A 26,451-nucleotide genomic window follows, 5' to 3' on the forward strand; every position below is an offset into this window, starting at 1 on the left:
CAAACTCTCATTGCAAGAACAAAGGTTGATGTGAGCATGGACTAAAGTTTAAGCATTAAATTTGTTGGGACTCGTGACTGGGCAGTGGATTTAAAACATTATATGAACTGTGGTTTATTACCTCAATAGCTATTTGAGTGGATTGCCCTCCAATCTCTAAGGTTCATACTTGGGTTATACCTAACTGATTTAGGGATATCTGGAAACCCCCAGGACAGGTTAAGAACCCCTGGGCTAAAGCATAGCTGGTTGTGTGATATTCAGCACTTAATCATTACAAGATAGGACTGACAGTTCTAGAGAAACTTCTACATGTTGGGATCCCAATTTTTTTTAAACCATTATAATCTGATGGGATTTTTGGATATTGTTGATTTGGTCTGTCATGTTTGCTTGTGTCTTATTTTGTTTAGGTTTTTGATGCCACAAATACAACCCGGGAACGAAGAGAGACCATTCTGAAATTTGCAGAGCAAAATGGATTTAAGGTGAGTCGATGGCTCAGAGAGTAAAGGTTTCTCTAGTGTGATGCACGGCTATGGCATAAATGGTTCTGTGAGTGCCCAGGAGAGAAGACCAACCCATGCTGCATGTCTGGAAAGGAAAGGGCCCACGTGACACTTTAACCCTGTGGTCTTTTGGCTTTTTGTGATGTCAACGTCTGTGGGCTATGGGGAACTTGTAGGCCTGCTTTTCATTTGGGTTGTAGCTTGAGTACAAATCTGAAAACACTGTGGGATGTCTGTCACAGTATCTGTGACATGTTCAAGGAGCTCCTTGGTGACTCTTAATGACTGCTGGAAAATTGTAGACTGCTACCAGCATTAAGGGGGTGCCCACAGAGAGCTTAAACATATTTGCATAAAGCAGGGATTCCCAAACCTTTTTTGAAGACCCCTCGGCCAGTCCTGTTTTCAGGTGATTCCCAATGAATATGCATATGCAGGTAAACAGCTGCAGGTACTGGAGACTCTGTATATGCAGATTTTTTGGTGTAAAGGAGTCATCTGATGGTTACTGCAGTGGCATGAGAACTTGGTGAACTGGGTTTGATTCCCTCTGCAGCTCCAAGTGACTCATAGCAAGTCACTTAATCCTCCATTACCCCGGGTACAACAGGTTATGGAACCTGTATGATTGATTGTTTAAGAAAAACCTCTGTGTATGTGTGGGGAGGGGGACGGACCTCTCCCTGTCATCTATGGGATGCTCAGTTCTACAGAAATGATCACTTGGTTGCTGTGCTTTGCACACTTATTTTCTTTGTTACACCTACAAAGGGTAGGAATGGACAAGTAATTTGAGTTTCAATCTGAATATTGCTAAATTGGAGCATAGTAACATAGTTGATGATCTGTTCTGTCCACCCAGTCTGCTCAATAAAGCGGCCACAGCCTTTCCTGCCACTCCAAGCAGGTTCCATCCTGATCATGATAAACTATTGGCATCATAAATAAGGCAATCACACAATCTGTGTAATTGATTAAACCAGCTATCCAACAATGTTGTAACATGACAACGTTTTACTCCACTATCGACCTTAAAGTATCTCCCCTTGGACCCTCAATTTGTTGGTGTTCACCTAGTTCAGATTGAAATATTTTCTTACTTCAGAATCTGCCCCACTCCCCATCATTTAAGCACACACTAAGCTTGAAGCAGGACCTGTGCAAGCTTTCCAAATGTGCCAGCTTATGACGGGGGCGGGGGGGGGGGGAGGGTGCAGATTCTGTGGCGGAATTTCTTGAGGTGGCATTTTGAACATGTGATGGATAGCCAGAGCTATCATAGTGTCAGATATTTTAAAGAACTTTCATAGAATCGAGCTTTATCCCAGGACAAGCAGGCAGGTATTCTCATTAGTGGGTGATGTCATCAGACAGAGCCCCGGTACGGACGTCTCACAAGCACGTGTTGCTTGTAGAAACTTAAAGTTTCTAGATGCCCGCACCGCGCATGCGCCGGTGCCTTCCTACCCGGAGATCCGGGCGTGTCTCCTCAGTTCTTTCTTTTCCGCGGAGCTGAGAAGTTCAACTTCTTCATGCGCTAGCTGAATTCAGTTAAATTTGCCTTCCTTGTCCGCGTTTTCGTTTTCTTTTAATTACAGTTAACAGTACTTTTCTTTTTCAAAAAAAAAAAAAAGAAGATTATTTCCTCCGGCAGGTCGAACGGGCCGGCCACGTGGCTCAGGCCCACTGGCTTCGACCTAGCGGCGGAGATTTTCCGGCCTATGTCCCGGCCAATCACCGGGTTTAAAAAGTGCAGCAAGTGCCAACGCGCGATTTCACTCACGGACCCTCACCGGCGCTGTTTGCAGTGTTTGGGCCCCGACCACATCCCGAAATCGTGCGGGCCTTGCTCTACCCTTACGGCACGCTCTTTCAAGCGGCGTTGCCTATTGTGGGAATCGATGTTCAAGATGGACGCAGCTAAGGATCCCTCAGCCTCCACTTCATCTGATACCTCCCCGGTTCGGGCGAAACCGGCATCGACCACTCCTGCATCGAGTGTGGTGAAACCGGCATCGCTCACCCCGACACCATCCACGAGCTCGACGTCGGTGCCTGCCCCGGTCTCCTCTGTTCAGGTACCTCTTCCTTCCACAGTGCCACCAATGGTCATCAAAGTGCCGAAAGCTACTAAGCAGAAGCACTCGGCCTCGAAGGAGCGCGATGTCCGTGCAGGAGGACCCCCTTTCGGTGCGGATCCCTCCTTATCGGCTTCGCTACGGTCCGCGCTGGAAGCTCAATTCGTTGAGCTCATGCAGACCATCGGACCCGGGCTCATCGCTGCCATACAGGGTGACCTCCCGGTACCGGTCCAAAGGGGCGGTCCGCCCCCTCCCCCTCCCCCACACCGTTCGACCTCGACAACCGACGAGGACGAACGGGGGAGGGCGGCGATGCCCACGCGGCAAACCTCGATTACCGATATGCCGCCATTAGAACCCATTACGCCTCCGCGCCAACATGGGACCAGACCTCCGATCGATACTCGAAGCCCTGGGCATAGTCAGGAAGAGTTCTTCCGTACTCCTTACCAGACTTGGGTAGCATCGCAAGAACCCGCATCGCAAACCCAGTTGCGATCCACCGCTTCCAGCCCTATCCACTTGGGGGCCTCGGGAGACCATGCGATGCACAGACGATCCCGATCCCCGTCCCGCCACCGAGACGGGCACCGATCGAGACACTCATCCTGGCACTCCTCACGCCATTCGGAGGTGTCACCGCAGAAAAAACTGCAACGTAGGGGATACTCCTCATCAGAGGTGTCCCCCCCGAGGGGCCCGGAGTACGAGGAGACACTGGCGCCCGATTCTCCTTGTCACTCCCCGATGTCCACGGACCTGGAGGCCTCCTCCTCCTCCAGCCCGTCCCACAGACCGACGCTGGCGGAACAATTGTCCTTCTCATCATTCCTCCGACAAATGGCGGAGGACCTGGATGTGACCCTTGACACGGGCTCCCGATACTCCAAAGAGTATCTGGACACCATGCATTTACCTAACCCTCCAACGGAGTCGCTTCGGCTCCCCTTGCATAAATTACTGGACCAGACCTTCATGCAGTGCTTCGAAACGCCGTATTCCATACCGGCGATCCCCAGCAAACTCGATGCTCGATACCGCATCGTGCACCATAAAGGGTTCGAGGGCCCTCAACTCTCCCACCAATCCCTACTGGTCGAGTCCTCCCTTAAACGCTCTCATCCCTCCCAGGTCTACGCCTCTGTACCGCCGGGCCGAGAGGGGAGAACGATGGACAAATTTGGTAGAAAATTCTACCAAAACTCCATGATGGCGTCACGGGTGCTAAACTACAACTTCTTTTTCTCTTCCTATCTGGAGTTCTTCTTGCCGGTGCTCCGCAAGTTCACTCCGTTCATAGACAACCAAGCTCGATTCGAGTTCGAGGAAGTGGTAGCCTCCCTCTCCCAATTACGCCTCCAGCTGATGCAATCCTCCTTCGATGCATTCGAACTCTCGGCACGCGCCGCCGCAAGCGCGGTAGCTATGCGTCGCCTGGCATGGCTCCGTACTATCGATATGGATCCCAACCTACAGGACAGACTCGCCAACGTACCGTGTGCTGGAGCTGACCTGTTCGATGAGTCTATCGAAACTGTTACCAAGAAGCTGTCGGATCATGAAAAATCCTTTCAATCCATCCTGCGGCCCAAACCCAAACCTCAACAGTCTCGACCTTCCAGGCCACCCCTGATTTACCAGCGGCGTTACATGCCCAGACAAACGCCTGCTGCGAGACAGCCTGCGAAGAGACAACCTCCCCAGAAGTCTCAGCAAAAACCTCAGCCACCGGCGGTACCTAAGGCTCCCCAGCCCTTTTGACGCCCCCCCCGGGAGCATAACCTCGGCCTCTCCCATAGGGGGCCGCCTCCATCTTTTTTACCATCGATGGGAGGCCATAACCACGGACCTATGGGTCCTCACCATCATAAGGGAAGGATACTCTCTTCAATTCCACCGGGTCCCCCCGGACCATCCTCTAAGAGAGTATCCTTCAAGCTCGACGCAGACCGCCCTGCTTCTTCAGGAAGTCCAAACCTTACTTCAGCTTCGGGCTGTCGAGCCGGTCCCGTCAGACCAATTGAACCGAGGGTTTTACTCCCGGTACTTCCTCGTCCCGAAGAAAACGGGCGACCTGCGACCCATTTTAGACCTTCGAGCCCTCAACAAGTCCCTGGTCAAAGAGAAGTTTCGCATGTTGACTTTGGCTTCTCTATACCCCCTCCTCGAGCAGAACGACTGGTTATGCTCCCTGGATCTCAAGGAGGCCTACACTCACATCCCCATTCACCCGGCCTCCCGAAAGTTCCTCAGATTTCGGGTGGGAAATCTGCACCTACAGTATCGAGTGCTACCATTCGGCCTATCTTCGTCCCCCAGAGTCTTCACAAAGTGCCTGGTGGTAGTGGCCGCGGCACTCCGGGACAGGGGTCTACAGGTATTCCCATACCTCGACGACTGGCTCATCAAGGCCCCGTCAGCCCCAGAGGTCACTTCGGCGGCCTTGGCTACAACCTACTTCCTCCAGAATTTGGGCTTCGAGATCAACTTCTCCAAGTCTCATCTACAACCCACCCAGTCCCTCCCCTTCATCGGAGCGGTCCTGGACACCACCCGACTCCGAGCATTCCTGCCTCGGCAACGCATGGAGTCTCTTCTTCATCTCAGCCAATCGGTGTCTACTCGCCAAACCCTACCGGCGAGACAACTGATGGTGCTCCTGGGCCATATGGCCTCCACAGTACATGTGACACCCTTTGCCAGACTCCACCTCAGGATCCCCCAGTGGACCCTGGCATCACAGTGGAATCAATCGTCCGATCCACTATCCAAACGCATCTTAGTCACACCTGCTCTTCGGCAGTCTCTACTTTGGTGGATGACCTCTTCGAATCTATCCAGAGGTTTGCTGATGCACTCTCCCCCCCATCAGAAAGTTCTCACAACCGATTCGTCGAACTACGCATGGGGGGCCCACCTGGAGGGTCTCCGCACCCAAGGATTCTGGACCAGTGCGGAAAGACTACACCAAATCAATCTACTGGAACTCAGAGCCATCTTCAATGCGCTCCAAGCTTTCCAACACCTACTCCACGACATGGTAATCCTCATTCGCACAGACAATCAGGCCGCCATGTATTACATCAACAAGCAAGGAGGCACGGGCTCGGCCCTCCTTTGCCAGGAAGCTCTACGAGTCTGGGACTGGGCGGTGCGCCACAACACCCTACTCAGAGCAGTATACATCCAGGGGGAGAACAACGTCTTAGCAGACAAACTAAGCCGTCTGCTACAACCGCACGAATGGACTCTCCATTCCAGCCCCCTTCACCAAATTTTCACGCAATGGGGGACGCCCCAGATAGACCTCTTTGCGGCTCCCCACAACGCCAAACTGCCTCAGTTTTGCTCCAGGATCTACACTCCTCATCGCCTCGAGGCAGATGCTTTTCTACTGAACTGGGGGAAACTATTCCTATATGCGTTCCCACCATTCCCGCTGATCCAGAAGACTCTGGTCAAGCTGAAACTCGAACGGGCCACCATGATTCTAATAGCCCCTCGGTGGCCCAGACAACCTTGGTTCTCCCTCCTACTTCAACTCAGCAGCAGGGAACCAGTACCACTTCCAGTGTTTCCTTCACTGCTTACTCAACATCAAGGATCACTACTTCATCCCAACCTGCAGGCTCTCCACCTGACAGCTTGGTTCCTCTCAACGTAACCCCTCACCAATTCTCACAAGAAGTGAGGGAGGTCTTGGAAGCTTCCAGGAAGCCCGCCACTCGACAATGCTACTCCCAAAAATGGACCAGATTCTCCTCATGGTGTGTTTCTAAGTCAACGGAACCTCAGCGAGCTTCCTTATCCTCCGTGCTGGACTATCTCCTACACCTATCTCAATCTGGGCTCAAGTCCACTTCCATACGAGTCCACCTGAGCGCTATTGCGGCGTTCCACCAGCCCCTACAAGGGAAACCCCTCTCGGCCCATCCGGTGGTCGCCAGATTTATGAAAGGACTCTTCCATGTTAACCCTCCTCTCAAACCACCCCCAGTAGTTTGGGACCTCAATGTAGTCCTTTCCCACCTCATGAAGCCCCCGTTTGAACCACTCAACAGGGCCCCTCTGAAGTATCTCACCTGGAAAGTGCTTTTCCTTGTAGCCCTTACGTCCGCTCGCAGAGTCAGCGAACTCCAGGCGTTGATGGCGGACCCACCTTTCACAGTATTCCACCATGACAAGGTGGTCCTCCGCACTCACCCGAAATTCCTGCCTAAGGTGGTCTCCGAATTTCATCTCAACCAATCCATTGTACTTCCAGTATTCTTCCCTAAGCCCCATTCTCACCACGGAGAATCGGCCCTTCACACTCTAGACTGCAAACGTGCCTTGGCTTTCTACCTGGATCGCACCAAGCCACACAGAACCACTCCTCAACTTTTTGTCTCCTTCGACCCTAACAAGTTGGGAAGACCCGTATCAAAGCGCACCATCTCTAATTGGATGGCGGCTTGTATCTCTTCCTGCTATGCCCAGGCTGGATTATCACTTCCTTGTAAGGTCACAGCCCATAAGGTCAGAGCAATGGCAGCCTCAGTAGCATTCCTCAGATCAACACCAATCGAGGAAATTTGTAAGGGTTCACACATTCACCTCACATTATTGTCTGGATACTCTCTCCAGACGGGATGGACAGTTTGGCCAAACAGTATTGAAAAATTTATTCTCTTAAGTCGCCAACTCCCCCTCCATCCCACTGAGGTTAGCTTGGAGGTCACCCACTAGTGAGAATACCTGCCTGCTTGTCCTGGGATAAAGCAATGTTACTTACCGTAACAGTTGTTATCCAGGGACAGCAGGCAGCTATTCTCACGTCCCACCCACCTCCCCTGGGTTGGCTTCTCAGGCTAGCTACCTGAACTGAGGAGACACGCCCGGATCTCCGGGTAGGAAGGCACCGGCGCATGCGCGGTGCGGGCATCTAGAAACTTTAAGTTTCTACAAGCAACACGTGCTTGTGAGACGTCCGTACCGGGGCTCTGTCTGATGACATCACCCACTAGTGAGAATAGCTGCCTGCTGTCCCTGGATAACAACTGTTACGGTAAGTAACATTGCTATCTGGGCTCGAGGAGCGCAAAATAATGGCCTTATAAGAGATGGGCAAACCATTGTCCATAATACTTGACCAGAACCAATATACGTTAGGATATTTAGGATTTAGGAAGGAGATGTAGAAGAGTGCCAGGCTGTGAGATTGAAAGTTTAAACTTGCCAATTTTATTAGGTAACCCTAACCCAAGGTCTACTGCTTGTGGGCTTGCTTTGTGGTTTTTTCTTCTATTTTTCTAGTAGTCAGAGTTTCCATCTGGCAACCTTTCATCACTGTCTTGCACATATTGCTTGCTGTACTTTCTATTGCCTCATATGGTTAAAGTTTTTACATTTATTTTTAAGCTATAATTGATTTTGAAATTGACTGCTCATTAGGGCTTTCTTTTGTGTGTTTCATTTTCCTCCCCGGCATTACTTTTCTATTGTAAGCTGCTTAGATTCAACTTTATTTGATACACTGCAAATACATTTATAATGTAAAGATGTGTGAGCCATACCTGACTTAACGGGTGCGAGGATGCCACAGCTGAACTCTTAAGGCATAATTCTTTTCCCTCTTTTTTTTTCCTAACCCCTTGTACCTTTGGTGGTTCCTGGAATGAAGACTTTCTTCGTGGAGTCGGTTTGTGTGGACCCAGATGTCATTGCTACAAATATTGTGGTATGTATATAAGGACACAGAAATCAAATGGTTAACACCATTGATTAGTGTCTCATCTATTGATGGGCTTTTCTTGCTGACTGCAATGTGGGAGAGTCGCGTACAGGCACCTTTTTTCCCTGGCTCTCTCTCAGCCCTCATCTAGATAGGCCTAACCCTAGACCTCATTCAACATAAAACCTTCTCATAAAAACTGTTCTCACTGTGGTATTTTCACTATTTTGTTTAGCACACGTGAGATATCCTGTGGTGGTGTTCAGGTAGAGGTTTGTTTACCTTTGCCCTGTTGTATAAAGCGCTGGAGCTTTTCTCCCTTCGCTGACCTCTCACGCTGAGGATACCCCTTTTTATTAACAAACTTTTTATAACATTTTAGTAGTTCATGTTTTGTGTTATTTCACTCAGGCTTGTCGTCTATCAGTTAACCACTCTCGGAACTCTTGACTTTTACTGCCTTTTGGTCTGTGTCTTTTGAGGTTTCGTTAGCAGTCTTTGTTGGAGATTGTGTATTCTGTCCTGGACTGATGAAATGCAGCATACAGCATGTCCTGAGTTTGATGCTCTGTTACTCTTTGTTTTGTAAAATATTTTAATGAAAAACAGGAAGTGAATGATTACTGTCCTGGAATTCTCCTCTAACCATACTAAATTAATCTGCCCTAAGTGGCTCTCCTTTTTGGTTCTTTTTGTTCTCTGCTGTGTGCGAGATGGAGATTCCTGTTTCTGTGGGCCGCTGAACTACAATCGAGCACTGTTTTATCCAAAAACCTATTAAATAGCAACCCTTATTGTTCAGTTGAACAAAAATAAGCTCCTCGCAGTTCCCTGGATCCACAGGGACAGATAGGGAAAATGCAAGAGTACCTGAATATAAACTGCTTAGGCCAGTGTGTCTCAAACTTTTTTTTAGCTCCGGCACACTAAACGGAGCAAATGTTTTTCATGGCACATTGTAATTAAAATTATAAAATTGCATAACTAACAAAAAATTAAATTTGAGAGTTATTTATTTAAAGTTATTTAAGCTATGTATGGGTGATTGTAACAACAGTGACACTAAAATAGATGGAATAGAATTGCTAATCGATGCAATGGATGTGCTTGTTTTTGAGTGCAAATTAACTCAAAACACGGCTTGACAGTCAACAAGCAAACACATTTCATCATCCGCCATCTGCAGTCATTCTCTTTTTGTTTCGATTTAATTTCTGTCAGAGCTGAAAATCCAAGCTTGCAAAAATAAGAAGATCCAAAAGGTAACAAAACCTTGATTGCTTTGTTACTCAACTTTACTGCATAAAATAATAAAAATAAAATTACTTGCCCTTCGTTTTCAAGGACCAATCACATCAAAAAATGATGCTTATCTTGGCGGTTGTATCCTTGCACATGCAGATACTCAGAACATTGACAGACTCTTGCATATGTAACGTACATGTCATCTATTCTAGTGTATACTTATAAATGAAAATTTTAAAAATAAAGTAAAATTGTGGAATCTCTCGTGGCACACCTGGAATCGCCTCAAGGCACACAGTTTGAGAGACACTGGCTTAAGCGGTAAATAAATACTAAAATAAATAAATATAACTGTTATGTTTATCTGGAAAACCTATTTGAATTTTTTTTTTAAACTGGAAATCTCCCTTTGTTCAGGAAACTCAGTTATCCCGCTTGGTCTTTGTGTTCACTGTTTTAGATCAAGTGTGCTCTACTTGTCCACTCCTACAGCAGCAGGGCAGGTGAATCAACCAGATGCTGGGCTGGGCTGCCTAGTGTGTCTCTGTAGACTTCTTTTTCTGTTCTCAAGAGTTGTAATTTTAGCATGAAATGGCTTTAGCTCTTTGCCTCAGAACTTAAATGTTTGTTAACCCTCGAAGTGCTTGCAAATAGTTTTACCTTTTTGCTCAACACATGTTGATTCATTGACAATATTTGCCTATACACAAGTCAGACACGTGGCTAGATCTTGTGACTCTTGAGGCAGACGCCTAGCTTCGAAACACAGATCTATGTTGAGACTAGCTACATTTTCTTGTGCATGGCAAACCTTTTTTTTTTTTTCTTGTAGTCAATTGAATCAGGCAATCTGGTGTGTTTTGTTTTTTTACTATGTATATTTTATTGGTTTTAGAAAATTAGCATCATTTTTTTGGTACGTTCTACTTCGTGTATTTTGTCTCTCCTGTCCTCACTAGCTTCCTTTCCTGAGACTTGTTTATATTCATAGGGGGTTCTCCTTTAGATACTCTTCTTTAGTAGATGTATAGAGGGAAGGGGAGTTGTTCAGAGAATATGTTCATAGAAACATAGAAACTGACAGCAGAAAAGGGCCACGGCCCATCTAGTCTGCCCACACTAATGACCCACCCCTACCTTCCTCTATGAAGAGAACCCAAGTGCCAATCCCATTTTGTCTTAAAATCTGGCATGCTGCTGGCCTCAATTACCTGTAGCGGAAGATTGTTCCAGCGATCAACCACCCTTTCGGTGAAGAAATATTTTCTGGTATCTCCATGAAATTTCCCACCCCTGAGTTTCAATGGATGCCCTCTTGTTGCCGTGGGACCCTTGAGAAAGAAGATATCTTCCTCCACTTCGATACGGCCCGTGACATATTTGAATGTCTCTATCATGTCTCCCCTCTCTCTGCGTTCCTCGAGTGAGTATAGCTGCAGTTTATTCAGCCGTTCCTCATACGGGAGATCCCTGAGTCCTGAGACCATCCGGGTGGCTTACGCTGAACCGACTCAACTCTCAGCACATCTTTGTGGTAATGTGGCCTCCAGAATTGTACACAGTATTCCAGATGTCGTCTCACCATGGATCTGTACAACGGCATTATGATCTCGGGCTTACCTTGTTCACAACTGCTTTATTCTGAAAAGTAAAATGGAATATCAAATTTAGTAAAATATAAAACATGGCTATATATGGCTCCATGCTGGTTGCAAGGCTTTTCATAGAGACATCAGAGTCGGTTTTAGACATGCTGGGGCCTTCTTCTGCCTGCCCCTCTCCCAGTTTCCCCACCCATCATTACTACCATGGCTGGGCCTCCCACTTTGAGCTTAGGCCTCTTCAAAACGAATATCTCCCTTGCTGTAGCTGATGGGGATCCCCAAGCATCACCAGCTGATGACCACCCCCTCCTCAGATCCAGCAACCAGAACTTTCCAAGTTCTGCAGCTCGCAGCAGTATTTCAGAGCTGCTGCTGCTGCCTCCCCCTGCTGGTTTTCATGCATACATGAAAGCAATGACAGCTTGAGGATACAGCCACTAGCTTTAAAGCCTGGATATCTCTGGTTGCCAAACTGGAGGAGGACGTCTTCAGTTGACAGGGCTTGGGGATCCCCATCAGCTCAAGCATTTATATTTTGCATTCAGGCGAGGAGAAAATTTGGTGCTCATCCTCTCATTTTGGGCTCTGGCTATGCCACTGAATACAATACAAATATATTTGTGATGCACATATCCCAAAGCTAGCACATTACAGTTGATACATTCTAAATTAAAAGACTTTTTTCTACCTTGTTGTCGGGACATTTTTGTTTTTGCATCATCTTGGTCCCAGCTTCTCTTTCTGCTTTTTGTCTATCTTCTTTTTCTAGTGTCTGTTGTCCATTTTTTTATTCCTATTCTCTGTCTGTCTGTGTGTGAGTGTCTCTCTCTCTCTGTCTCTAAAATTCTTCCCCCACTCCCATTTTGACACTTATCTGAATCCCCTCCCCTGTTCAACTTCAAAAAAACCCCAAAACAAAACTCAGCAAGTCCAGAGGGCTTCCTTGGCCCGCTATGCCCTCCTCCCTTCTATCTGCCCCAGTTCAACGTTGCCCTCACCTTCGGTCCTCTTGCTGACAAAAAAAAAAAAAATTGTTGCAGGGGATTGCCAGCCGTGGCAGCGATTCTGAAGTGCTGCCTGCTCTCCCTTCCCCTCTCCATGCTTTCCTTCTGCTGTGCTCTGTCCTCAATGATGCAACTTCCTGTTTTTGCCTGGGCACACTACGGCAAAAGAAAAGCATGAATGGGGGCTGCAGGCAGCGCTTCAGAATTGCTCCTGTGGCCGGTGGTCTCGTGCAACAAAAATGTGTTTTGGGTTTTTTTTTGTCAGCAAGAAGACTGAAGGTGAGGGCTGTGTCAGAGTAGGCTTATAGAAGGGGGAAAACATGGGGGCCCAGTGCAGTTGTCCTACATGCCCCCTCCCCAATGCTAGCCTGAGAGGGATTTTCCTGTAAACCTTTCCTCCTGTTTTGGCTAGTACTAAAGTATTAACATAATACTGTTTTTATATGTTCTTTTTTTTAATAGCAAGTTAAACTTAGCAGTCCTGACTATGTCAACTGTAGCAATGACGAGGCAACAGAGGATTTCATGAAAAGGATAGAGTGCTACAAAAACTCCTATGAGTCGCTGGATGAAACTCTAGACAAGTGAGTAGTAGCTGGACTGTTCCATAGACATCATCTGCAGACAGCAATGGTTATGCCCTGCGTGCATCAGTGCCTGGTAGGGAGTCTGCATTTTGCCTAGGAACACAGTAAGGCCTCATGTGTTGTAAATCGACTCCAACTATAGAAGAAAACCTTTGGGGTGGCCTCACGACATCTAAGTGCTGTATTTTCACTCTTACAAGTTGCACACAACTACCCTTCTCCCTCCAAATTCACGAGTTTCTAAACCCTGACTCACCCCCACCTCCTGGACCTCTCCACGCCATACCTGGTGGCCTAGCGGTGAAGTGGGGCAGGAGCGATCTTCCTACAACTCCTGTCACGTGCAGAGCCATCAACAAAATTGGCTGCTGCGAGTTTCCGTGGTCTCGCGAGACTACAGCAGGAACTCTGCCCCGCTTCACCGCTAGACCACCAGGTAAGATGTGAAGAAGTCAGGGAGGCAGGAGGGAGACGGGGGTGGATCAGAGTTGGCCCTAAAAGTTGTTTGTGATTTTTCCATATTCGTGTGCCAGCTCTGCCCCTAACCTGCGCAAATATGGAGGGAGAAGTATATAAGCTGCTGGTTTTCTATTTTGTATAAAGGCTCCTCTGCTTAAGCTGGGTGTGTGCGCATGTTTTTGTGTGCCAAATTCTTGACTGTCCATGTTAGCAAGCAACACAAATGTGCACATGTCTGAATAAAAGTGAATTTGATTTAAAAGCACTACTCTTAGGAGTGGAGATAGGTTATAGAGCTAGTGAGGGACCACCGCTCAGGCAATGGGCCTGATGGGCCGCCGCGGGAGCGGACCGCTGGGCGAGATGGACCTCTGGTCTGCCTCAGCGGAGGCAACTTCTTATGTTCTTATGTTAAAGAAAAAGGCTTAAATATGAACCAATCTCAATATACAAGGAACTGTAAAACTTGTATATACGCCTAATTCATTCAAATATATCTCAGGTGACATGATCTTCAGCGAGGCCACCTCCCCACTCAATATGTATTCATAGTAGGCGGCTTTACACCGCCACTCGTCATTGGATCCTTATATTTTCTTTTTATATACTTTTTAAGATTTTTAGATTTTTCAAACTTTGTTGTTTCCTGTGTTGTTGTTTCAGGGAATGTTACATACATCGCTTAGAATTTTGAATAAGCGATCAATCAAATTTATATTAAACTTGAGCAAACTATATTTCTTATTCAGTTTAATGTTATATAAATACTGACTAAAATAAGTTTACTTAGCTTTTTCATCAGCTCAATTCATGGTCTCAGTGCACAGAACGGGGGATAATCCTACTAACCGGCTACTATGAATACATATTGAGTGGGGAGGTGGCCTCGCTGAGGATCATGTCACCTGAGATATATTTGAATGAATTAGGCGTATATATAAGTTTTACAGTTCCTTGTATATTGAGATTGGTGAATAAAAGTGAAAGCACTCACAAGCAGAAGAACAAATGCTGAAACTTTGCTTTTGCCTGGACACGCGCTCTGCCAAACCTTTTTGTGTATGTGCCCGTAACATTTCTACCCCCACTTTGATTTCATGTTGTGATTTAACAGTGCATAAAATTTGATGAACTTTACCTTGTGTAGTCTGCTACACAAACAGGAACATGCATTAGCTGAGACCCCTCTAGTTAAAATGAGTATAAGCTGTGCTTTATATATGCAAAAATATGGTAATTTCATATAACTTAATAGCATTCTGACATGCAGGTGAGAGCTCTGCCCCTTTGCCAACCCATGCTATGTAAGTTATAAGTATTTGGCTGGCAAGCGTACATTACGCAAAAATTAGGGCTTCAGTAAGCTCAGTGGTAGTGGTTCTACTATGGAATAATCTGACAGGGTCACTTAGGATGCAGAGATTTAAAAAAGTATTAAAAATGACTTTATAGAGGCCTTTTCTTGAAAGCTGCTCACTTTAATAATACTGTTGGAGAGGTTTTTTTAAAATATTCGTTGTATTGTTTTTAAAAACTGTGTGTGTATCTTGTGAATTGCTTAGGTTTAAGAGGGTATAAGTTTTTAAATAAATAAAAAAGTGCCATACAGTCATGTAAACACATGATTGTTCACATCCAGGTTATGGATTGCCCTTTTGGAGGTTAAATTATTTTCAGTATAAAGGAAAAACAGCTCATTTGTTCTCTCTCTGTCTCTCGTGTTGAAAGGGACTTGTCATATATTAAAATCATGGATGTAGGACGGCGGTATCTCGTAAATCAAGTCATGGATCACATCCAGAGCCGTATCGTGTACTACCTCATGAATATCCACGTAACGCCTCGCTCGATCTACCTCTGTCGCCATGGAGAAAGCGACATGAATCTGAAAGGCAGGATCGGAGGGGACTCTGGGCTGTCTCCACGAGGGAAGGAGGTATGTGCAGTCCATCAGCTGGAGGTATCGTTGAGAAGCCTGTCATGGAGGTGTTTATAGTATTTACACGGTGGGCGGGACCTGCCTTCCAAAAAATTTCTCTCTCAAAATTGACTTGCAAATGTGGTAGCATGATGTGTTTGGCCTTTTGCAGTCAGGAAGCGAGGTGCTGGCTGGAAGAGCAGCCAGACATTTCTTGGCAGCTACACTTTGGATTTCCTGACATCGTGTGATCTACCAGGAACGCCGTGATATTCAGAAAACCATTCCCCAAAGATCTCTGGGGAGAAAATTACCTCCCTTACCTTATCGCAAGCTATTAAAAAGTGTTCTCGTTTAAGTTTTTTCTTTACTTCTTTTTTAAAAAAAATTTATTGATTGATTTAATACATTTTATCAAGCATTTAAACATCTCATACAGAAAAGATTGAATAAGATTTAGTTTTAAAGGAAATTCTATAAAGTTGGTACTTATTATTACTTAATCTCAAGTCCTCTATTAGGATCCAAAATTTTACATGAGTAATTAAATCTAAACTAATGAAAAAGAAAATTAGGGGTCCTTTTACCAAGGCACACTAGTGCGTCTTAGTGCACTCTAAAAATTATCACACACGATAAATGCTAACGTGTCCATTATATCCTATAACCCTCCCACTCATCCCCCTGCGCATCATCTTTCTATCTCTCCCTCCCATCAGAACCCCGCCGACCCTCCTACCGCAAGACTGACATACCTCCTTCCAAACAGCAGCGTCGGCAGCACTTTAAACAGGCTGCTTCATAGTCATCTCCTGCCGGGACCTACCCTCTTCATCACTGATGATGTCATCAGCGATGCAGTACATAAGAATTGCTGCTGCTGGGTCAGACCAGTGGTCCATCGAGCCCAGCAGTCCGCTCACGCGGTGGCCCTCAGGTCAAAGACCTGTGCCCTAACCGAGACCAGCCCTACCTGCGTTCATTCTGGTTCAGCAGGGAAGGCCCCAGTGGGAGAAGGCCATGAAGCAGCCTGTTTAGAGGGAGAGAGGTATATCACTCTCGCGGAGGGAGGTTCAGCGTGGTTCTGTGTTGGGGGAATGGGAGGGAGGGATAGAAAGATGCTGCTCAAGGGTTCTGCTGCATGGAGGGGGGATGGATGGGTGAGAGGGGAGGAAAGATGCTGCATATGTGGGGAGAGAAAGGAAAGAGGAAGAATTGGGGTGGAGGAGGGGAAGGGAGAGATGATCATTGTACATGAAAAAAATAAGACATCCCCTGAAAATAAGCCCTAGTGTGTTTTTTGAATCCAAAATTAATATAAGACACTGTCTTATTTTCGGGGAAACACAGGTTCTACATTTTTTTCACTCCAGTTGTGCGATTTGCAGGAAAACCTGTCACGTTAGAAGAAATCTTTTTGCTCAGTTGTTTCAAACTGCATTTTGTGTGTGATTTCTCCTCCCCCCTAGTATGCCAAGTGCTTAGCAAAATTCATTAACGAGCAAAACATCAAAGATCTGAAGGTTTGGACGAGCCAAATGAAAAGAACGATCCAGACGGCAGAGTCTTTGGGAGTGCCTTATGAACAGTGGAAGGTTTTGAATGAAATCGACGCAGTAAGTCTTACACTGGTGATAGGACGTTTGTAACTAAAGCAGATACTCAATGTGACAATGTAACCCCTTCCCCTCTTGCAACAATGTAACCTTCCACCACAATGAGTTGTAACTTTTCCCCCTCTTATAACAGTATAACATTCCTCTTCATTGTGATGTAACTATTTGCCCATGATGCTCATGGACCTCATATCTCGTACATCGCCTTGAGCCTGTACTAGATAAGTGGGATTAAGAGATCCTGATTAGATTAGAAAAAGGTCTTTAGAGTGAGTGTGTTTGATTTGGCAAAGGATAGCCTGATGCCCTCTTAGAAAATATTGCAACACCCATGAAATCTTTGTCGAGTCTATTGGAAGAACCTATTCCACCTTTTAGAAATTCAGGTTTATCCCAGGACAAGCAGGCAGCATATTCTTAAGTATGGGTGACATCACCGACGGAGCCCCGGTACGGACCTTTTTAACTAGAAAGTTCTAGTTGGCCGCACCGTGCATGCGCGAGTGCCTTCCCGCCCGACGGAGGAGTGCGTGGTCCCCAGTTTCTTCGTTTCCGCGGAGCGAAGAAGTCGCATGTGTTTCAACGGCCGTTGAAATTATTAGTTTGCCTTCCCGCTCGCGTATTTTTTTCCGAATTTCTTCCTTTTTCCCTTTGGATTACTTTATTTTTCTTTTCAAAAAAAAAAAAAAACTCGTCGAGTTTTCATTATTTTTTCGCACCGGCCCCGGTGGGGCCTGTTGTCACCATACAGGCCTCCGGCTTTGATTTTGCGGAGGCCGTGTTTCCCTTCATGCCCCCTCAACCGGGTTTTAAGAAGTGCCAGCGGTGTGCACGCCCGATCTCTCTCACCGACCCGCACAACACCCATGAAATCTTTGTCGAGTCTATTGGAAGAAAATATTCCACCTTTTAGAAATCCAGGTTTATGTTCCCCTCCACCCCTGTTCCTCCAATGTTTATATACTCTACTTGATATCACTGATGACACTTATTGACCAGGGTTCACTTTTTATCTTTGTTGCTCTACCAGATTTGAATCTCTTTGGGACTGATGCCATTGATATTTATCTGCTGATCTGGGGCCAGGAACGTGCTGGGAGCAATTTTTGTTTTACTAGTGATTCTTGGCAAAATAGCATGCAAATTATATGCATGTTATGTGTGTGGAAAATTGCCAGTAAAGTGGGGAAGGAGCTGTGCTCAGAAGAAAAATCACTAGCACAGCTCCTCTCCTGCCTGCATGTCAGAATAAAACAAAAACAGCCCCTGTTCTCTCCCTGCCTGTACCGGCAAGCAGGGAGAGCAGGGGTTGCTTTTTTTAAGGGGTGTAGCTGTTGTGTGTGTGCACAGCACACACACAAGAGCTGTGCCTATTTTTTTTTTTTTTTTTTTTTTAAAGCCCCCACCCCCATGACAGCAAGCTTCCCCCTCCAACAGTCTCCTACAACACCAAGCGTGGTGGTCTAGTGGGCCATCCCCCCCTCTGACACCCCCCCTCCCGATACCCAATGTTAGCAAGCTTACCCCCCCCCCCCCCGACAACCCCCACCACACAAAGCCTGATGGTCTAGTGGGCCATCCACCCCCCCCTGAATACCCACCAGTGGCAAGCTCATCTCCCCCCCACCACACCAAGCTTGGTGGTCTAGTAGGCCGTCCCCCCTCCGCCCCTCTCTGTACCTTTTTTAGAAGCCCATGAGAAGGGATGCTAAATCCCTTCCGCAGGCAGGCCCGCCTCTTCAAAATGGTGGGCCTTCCCCCTTAGCGCCATCGTTGAATGTACGGTGACTTTCAAGAATCCAGCTCTGAGTGACATGGGCCAAGGATCTTGTCTGTCTGCATAGAATGTGGTCCTAATTTTAATTTAGTGGCCCTCAAGAATTCCACCAGAGAATCTCATTTGTTTTTTTAGCATGAGGTAACAGAGCTGCAGTGTAGTTCCTGTGTACTTGTCATCCCTCTTTGAGCCAGGCTTATTTTCCTCATTTGTTCTAGTTATTTTTCTCTCTGGTCCGTTTTCTCCCTCTCCACCCACTAGAGGAGATGGCAGCAGCGGTGATACTTTGTCTCCCAAGAGAGTGGAGAATCCACTTTAAGATAAGAGTGCTGTTTTTTAAAGTTTTAAAAAACAATGTTTTTGTTATTACCTTTTTAAATTTACGATTGTGTCAACCATCAAGGGCTTTAAGATCAGCTGCTGAGGCCTTGTTGGACATTCCATCTTGTGAGACTGGAAGAATATAGATTTTGTAAATTGCTGGACCAAAGCTCTGGAACTCTCTCTTACATTACAAGCAATAAGGAGGGAGTTTCCAGCAAGCCGGGAGAAAGGAAAAAGAAAACTTCTTTGAAGTTTGAGAGAATTGAAAACCTTTTTTGGGGGGCAGGGAAAGCTTTTGGCATTTAATCAACTTTAAAAGAGTTTCTATCCTGCTCATAATTGATTTGAATGTTACTAAGGAGTGTAATTTTTAAAAAATTTGTATTCCGTTAATAATTGTATTGTATTCATGTTTTATGTATGTTTAATTTATTTCCTGTCAAGGATTTTAGATTGTACAGGATATAAATTTTATCCCAGGACAAGCAGGCAGGTATTCTCACTAGTGGGTGATGTCATCCGACAGAGCCCCGATACGGACATCTTGCAAGCATGTCTTGCTTGAAGAAACTCAGAAGTTTCAAGATGCCCGCACCGCGCATGCGCCAGTGCCTTCCCGCCCGATGTACCGGGCGCGTCTCCTCAGTTCTTTTCTTTCCGCGGAGCTGAGAAGTTCTCTTCAATTCTGCGCTGACTGAAATTTCAGTATTTTGCCTTCTTTCCCCGCGTTTTATTGTTTTACTTACTTTCTTTGACTTTTATTTCTATTTAAAAAAAAAAAAAAAAAAAAGTTACAATTATTTCGTCCGGCGGTTCGGCCGGGCCGGCCTCGTGGCTGCGACCTAGCTCCTTCGACCTAGCAACGTCACTTTTCCGGCCTATGTCCCGGCCTATCACCGGTTTTAAAAAGTGCAGCAAGTGCCAGCGTGCGATTTCGTTGACGGACCCACACCGGCGCTGTCTTCAGTGTCTTGGTCCAGAACACGTTCCGAAATCGTGCCGGCCTTGTTCCACGCTCACAGCGCGCTCTTTTAAACGGCGCTGCTTACTTTGGGAGTCCATGTTTAAGATGGAGTCTTCTAAGGAGCCATCTGCTTCGACCTCGACAGATGTTTCACCGGTCTGTTCGAAGCCTGCATCTGCGACTCATGCATCGAGCATCGTGAAGCCAGCATCGTTCACACCGGCTTCTGCATCGAGTTCAGCATCGGTTCCTGCTCCCGTCTCCTCGGTTCAGGTACCGCCTTCCACTGTTCCTCCCGTGGTCATAAAAGTGCCCAAAGCTACCAAGCAGAAGCACTCGACCACGAAGGAACGCGATGACCGTGCAGGAGGACCCCCTTTCGGTGCGGATCCCTCCATATCGGCATCGCTTAAATCCCTGCTCGAAGCTCAATTTGTTGAGCTCATGCGGACGATGGGACCGAGGCTTATCGCTAATATTCAGGGCGATACTACGGTCCCGGTCCCGGAGAGCGGTCCGCCCCCTCCTCCTCCTCCTCGTCGTTCGATTTCCCTGCTCGACGAGGGGGAGCGGCGGAGGGCGGCGGAACCCACTAGGCGGGCTTCCCTTTCTGACATGCCGCCTTTAGAGCCCATTACACCTCCACGTCACCAGGGTACTACATCGGCCCCTGATAATCGGAGTCCTGGGCATACTGCATCGCAGGAGGAGTTCTTTCGCACTCCATACCAGACTTGGGTGGCACTGCGTGAGTCGGCATCGTTGCCTCCCATGCGCTCCACTGCATCGAGTCCAATCCATTCCTTCGAGGCTTCAAGGGATCGATCGATGCATCGAAGATCACGTTCCCCATCCCGGCATCGGGAGGGGCATCGATCTCGACATTCTTCTAGACACTCCTCGCGTCATTCGGAGGTGTCTCCACAGAAGAAAATGCAGCGTATGGGATACTCATCCTCAGATTTATCCCAGCCAGAGGGACCGGAGTATGAAGAACCATCTACCTCATACTCTCCATGCCGCTCCCAGCTCTCCCTGGAACCGGAGGCTTCCACGTCTTCTAGTCCGTCTCGCCGGCCGGCCTTGGCGGACCAACTTTCCTTTTCATCCTTTCTCAGACAGATGGCGGATGACTTGGATGTGACCTTAGATACTGGGTCGAAGTACTCTAAGGAGTATCTGGACACCATGCATTTACCTCATCCTCCGGCGGAGACACTTCGGCTTCCCCTGCATAAGTTACTTGACCAGACTCTCATGCGGTGTTTGGAGACACCGTATTCCATACCTGCGGTACCTAGCAAGTTGGATGCTCGATACCGCATCGTGCACCACAAGGGGTTTGAGGGAGCTCAACTCTCTCATCAGTCCCTCCTAGTCGAGTCTTCCCTTAAACGTTCGCACCCCTCCCAAGTCTACGCTTCCGTGCCTCCTGGCAGGGAAGGGAGAACGATGGATAAGTTTGGTAGACGTATCTATCAAAATTCAATGATGGCGACTCGAGTGCTCAATTACAATTTTTTCTTCTCGTCCTATTTGGATTTTTTCTTGCCGGTACTCCGCAAGTTCACACCTTTCATCGATGCTGAGGCTCGGTTTGAGTTTGAGGAGGTGGTGGCGACCCTGTCCCAGTTGCGCCTCCAATTGATGCAATCCTCCTATGATGCTTTCGAGCTCTCGGCTCGTGCTGCGGCCTGCTCGGTCGCCATGCGTCGACTGGCTTGGCTTCGCACCATTGATATGGATCCGAATCTCCAAGACAGACTTGCAAATGTGCCTTGTGCGGGAGCGGATCTGTTCGATGAGTCTGTCGAGACTGTTACTAAAAAACTGTCAGACCACGAAAAATCTTTCCAGTCTATCATGAGGCCTAAGCCTAAACCACAACAGTCTCGTCCTTCTAGACCGCCTATAATCTACCAAAGGCGTTATCAACCGAGGCAGGCCCCTCCTGCGAGACAGCCTGCAAAGCGACAGCCGCCTCAGAAGACTCAGCAAAAGCCTCAGATGCCGGCTGCTCCCAAGGCTACTCAGCCTTTTTGACTCTCCTCCAGGGAGCATAACCGATCTCGTTCTGTCTACCCCATATTTTCCCATAGGGGGTCGCCTCCATCATTTTTGTCATCGATGGGAGGCGATCACCACGGACCTCTGGGTCCTCTCCATCGTAAGAGAGGGATACTCTCTTCATTTCCAACGGGTTCCCCCGGACCATCCTCCAAGAGAGTATCCTTCCAACTCCACACAGACCGCTCTTCTTCTCCAGGAAGCTCAGGCTTTGCTCCGGCTTCGGGCCGTCGAGCCGGTACCGGTAGATCAACGAAACCAGGGGTTTTACTCCCGGTACTTTCTGGTCCCGAAGAAGACGGGCGATCTGCGTCCCATTTTGGACCTTCGGGTCCTCAACAAGTTTTTGGTCAGGGAACGGTTCCGCATGCTGACCCTTGCCTCTCTTTATCCCCTCATCGAGCAGAACGATTGGTTATGCTCTCTGGACCTCAAGGAGGCCTATACTCACATCCCGATTCATCCGGCCTCCCGCAAGTTCCTCAGATTCCGGGTGGGACATCTGCATCTGCAGTATCGAGTGCTTCCCTTCGGCCTCTCTTCGTCGCCCAGAGTCTTCACGAAGTGTCTGGTAGTGGTGGCCGCTGCACTCCGGAACATGGGTCTCCAGGTGTTCCCATACCTCGACGACTGGCTCATCAAGGCCCCGTCCGCTCCCAAGGTCATTTCGGCGACCTTGACTACCATTTGTTTTCTGCAGAGCTTGGGCTTCGAGATCAACTTTCCAAAGTCCCATCTTCAGCCCACCCAGTCTCTCCCCTTCATAGGGGCTGTCCTGGATACCATTCAACTTCGAGCATTCCTTCCTCCTCCACGCTTACATGCTCTTCTTCTACTCTGCCAGTCAGTGTCTTCTCGCCAATCCATCTCAGCGAGACACATGATGGTCCTTTTAGGCCACATGGCATCTACAGTTCATGTGACGCCTTTTGCCAGACTACATCTCAGGATCCCTCAATGGACTCTGGCATCTCAGTGGACTCAGGTGTCCGACCCGTTATCTCGTCACATTGTGGTCACTCCTGCTCTACGGCAGTCTCTTCTCTGGTGGATGACCTCTTCGAATCTATCCAGAGGTTTGCTGTTTCATTCTCCTCCCCATCAGAAAGTTCTAACGACCGATTCATCGAACTATGCATGGGGGGCCCATCTGGATGGTCTTCGCACTCAGGGGTTCTGGACCAGTGCGGAACGACTCCATCAAATCAATCTTCTGGAGCTCAGGGCCATCTTCAATGCTCTCCAAGCTTTTCAACATCTGCTTCACGACATGGTGGTCCTTATTCGCACAGACAATCAGGTCGCCATGTATTATGTCAACAAACAAGGGGGCACGGGCTCGGCCCCTCTTTGTCAGGAAGCTCTTCGAGTCTGGGATTGGGCGGTTCGCCACAACACCTTCCTCAGAGCAGTCTACATTCAGGGGAAGGACAACGTCTTGGCAGACAAATTGAGTCGTCTACTTCAACCTCACGAATGGACGCTCCACTCCGACCCCCTTCATCAGATCTTTGCTCAGTGGGGGACACCTCAGATAGACCTCTTTGCAGCCCCCCACAACTTCAAGCTGCCTCAATTTTGCTCCAGGATCTACACTCCTCATCGCCTAGAGGCAGATGCTTTTCTGCTGGATTGGAGCAAACGTTTCCTATATGCGTTTCCTCCTTTTCCTCTCATTCAAAAGACTCTAGTCAAATTGAGATTAGACCATGCCACCATGATTCTGATTGCTCCTCGGTGGCCCAGACAACCTTGGTTCTCCCTTCTACTTCAACTCAGCAGCAGGGAGCCAGTACTTCTTCCAGTGTTTCCTTCACTACTCACTCAACATCAAGGTTCACTACTTCATCCCAATCTGCAGTCCCTCCACCTGACAGCTTGGTTCCTTTCAACATAACTCCTCACCAGTTCTCTCAAGCAGTGAGGGAGGTCTTGGAGGCTTCCAGGAAGCCTGCTACTCGACAATGCTATTCCCAAAAATGGACTAGATTCTCTTCCTGGTGTATTTCCAATGCCACGGAACCTCAGCGAGCTTCCCTATCTTCTGTATTGGATTATCTTCTACACCTGTCCCAGTCTGGCCTCAAGTCTACCTCTATACGAGTCCACCTGAGTGCTATTGCGGCTTTCCATCAGCCTCTACAAGGGAAACCTTTGTCTGCTCATCCTGTGGTTTCCAAATTTATGAAAGGACTTTTTCATGTCAACCCTCCTCTCAAACCTCCTCCTGTGGTTTGGGATCTCAATGTTGTCCTGTCTCATCTTATGAAGCCTCCGTTTGAACCTCTCAACACGGCTCCACTCAAGTATCTCACCTGGAAGGTGGTTTTTCTAGTGGCCCTCACGTCAGCTCGTCGGGTCAGTGAGCTTCAGGCCCTAGTGGCGGATCCACCGTTCACCGTATTCCATCATGACAAGGTGGTTCTCCGTACTCATCCAAAATTCTTACCTAAAGTGGTCTCTGAATTTCACATCAACCAATCCATCGTGCTTCCGGTGTTCTTTCCAAAGCCTCATTCTCATCCTGGGGAATCTGCTTTGCACACTCTGGACTGTAAACGTGCTCTAGCTTTCTACTTGGATCGCACAAAGCCACACAGAACTGCTCCTCAACTTTTCGTCTCCTTTGATCCAAACAAGTTGGGACGACCGGTATCGAAGCGCACCATCTCCAACTGGATGGCGGCTTGTATCTCTTCCTGCTATGCCCAGGCTGGATTATCCCTTCCCTGTAAGGTCACAGCCCATAAGGTCAGAGCAATGGCAGCCTCTGTAGCCTTCCTCAGATCGACACCGATTGAGGAGATTTGTAAGGCTGCCACTTGGTCCTCGGTTCATACATTCACCTCTCATTATTGTCTGGATACTTTCTCCAGACGGGATGGACAGTTTGGCCAAACAGTGTTACAAAATTTGTTCTCTTAAGTTGCCAACTCTCCCACCATCCCATTGGGGTTAGCTTGGAGGTCACCCACTAGTGAGAATACCTGCCTGCTTGTCCTGGGATAAAGCAATGTTACTTACCGTAACAGTTGTTATCCAGGGACAGCAGGCAGCTATTCTCACGTCCCACCCACCTCCCCTGGGTTGGCTTCTCAGGCTAGCTACCTGAACTGAGGAGACGCGCCCGGTACATCGGGCGGGAAGGCACTGGCGCATGCGCGGTGCGGGCATCTCGAAACTTCTGAGTTTCTTCAAGCAAGACATGCTTGCAAGATGTCCGTATCGGGGCTCTGTCGGATGACATCACCCACTAGTGAGAATAGCTGCCTGCTGTCCCTGGATAACAACTGTTACGGTAAGTAACATTGCTTTCTCTGGAATGGCTCAGACCAGTTGCAGATCCTGTCTCGATCTATACTGCAATGGCTTGTAGGGCAGAGTAGGTTTTGGGAGGTTGTTAACATGACTTCTCTGTGCCTTGCTGTGGCTGATCACTGTGTGTGAATCTCTCTTTCTCCCTTTCAATCCTGCGGTAGGGTGTGTGTGAAGAAATGAGATATGAAGAAATTCAGGAAAGCTTTCCCCTGGAATTTGCTCTGAGGGATCAAGACAAGTACAGATATCGCTACCCAAAGGGAGAGGTATTCTCATTGCTTTCTTCATATGACAATTTTTAAGTGCCTTTTGCCGAGGGTGTGTCTATAAATGTATGAGTTAGTGTAAGACATGCATGCAATGCCACACACCTCTACAGAAGCTTTCCTTATACAGAGCAGAGGAAGAGGATTCGGGATTTAGGGGGGGGGGCTGCCACTGCTCCCTTTGCTGTTGGAAAGTGGAGGAAGAGTGGCTGGAATCTGTGCTGCCTGCCATATCTTTGAAATGTTTATATGGGGGGAGGGAAGGAGAGATATAACATAAGTTTTTATTTGTATACTGCACAAATGCCTTTCGGTTCAAGGTGGTGAACAACAAAAATTACATCAAGGAAAATTGTTAACTTTAAGACAGATTAAACCATTCCACGGCACAGATGGGGATCACAATCTATACTTGGTAGCTTAAAGAGTAAATGGTAGGAACTATATGTATATAATGGATGCGTGGAACCGTCTCCCAGAAGAGGTGGTGGAGACAGAGACTGTGTCTGAATTCAAGAAAGTCTGGGATAGGCACATGGGATCTCTTAGAAAAAGGAAGAGATAATGGTTACTGCGGATGGGCGGATTGAATGGCCCATTTGGCCTTTATCTGCCATCATAGGTTTCAATTCTTACCAAACTACTGGAATCAACTACCCCCACAGGTCAGACCCATCGTAGGACTCCTGAACGTTAGGAAAGCAATAAAAACATACCTCTTTACCTTATCCACTTGCTTATTGCTTTATGAAGAACACATAAGAAATTGTATATTAAGTTTAAGTAACAATGAAGGAAAAATGTACATTCTTTAGCACTCTCCAGACCAGTAGAGGTTAACTTTACGAATGGGTATATATCTAATCATGACCAGCAGGTGGAGACTGAAAACAAAACTTTGGGACAGTATATCCTAGCCCCTCCTCTCTATTTCCCTCAGTCTTCTTTCAGTCTCCAGCAGGTGTGAGTGATCTGTGCCCATCTCCCTTGGTAGGGCTG

The 26,451-nt window shown here is 47.5% G+C and overlaps 1 protein-coding gene across 6 annotated transcripts in view; it reads left to right on the plus strand.

Annotated features, from left to right (window-relative positions):
• The window catches only part of PFKFB4 (6-phosphofructo-2-kinase/fructose-2,6-biphosphatase 4), a 144,563-nt gene that overhangs the window by 96,533 nt on the left and 21,579 nt on the right, over nt 1-26,451 (plus strand). For all 6 annotated transcript variants that reach the window (XM_033926493.1, XM_033926495.1, XM_033926492.1 and 3 more), the window contains 6 exons: nt 414-488; nt 8,253-8,309; nt 12,619-12,740; nt 14,931-15,138; nt 16,590-16,736; nt 25,348-25,452. In XM_033926493.1, coding sequence (XP_033782384.1) covers nt 414-488; nt 8,253-8,309; nt 12,619-12,740; nt 14,931-15,138; nt 16,590-16,736; nt 25,348-25,452 — 714 coding nt within the window. The remainder of the gene's footprint in view (nt 1-413; nt 489-8,252; nt 8,310-12,618; nt 12,741-14,930; nt 15,139-16,589; nt 16,737-25,347; nt 25,453-26,451) is intronic.

This window comes from Geotrypetes seraphini, chromosome 17, assembly GCF_902459505.1.
Source record: "Geotrypetes seraphini chromosome 17, aGeoSer1.1, whole genome shotgun sequence".
Classification (NCBI taxonomy): domain Eukaryota; kingdom Metazoa; phylum Chordata; class Amphibia; order Gymnophiona; family Dermophiidae; genus Geotrypetes; species Geotrypetes seraphini.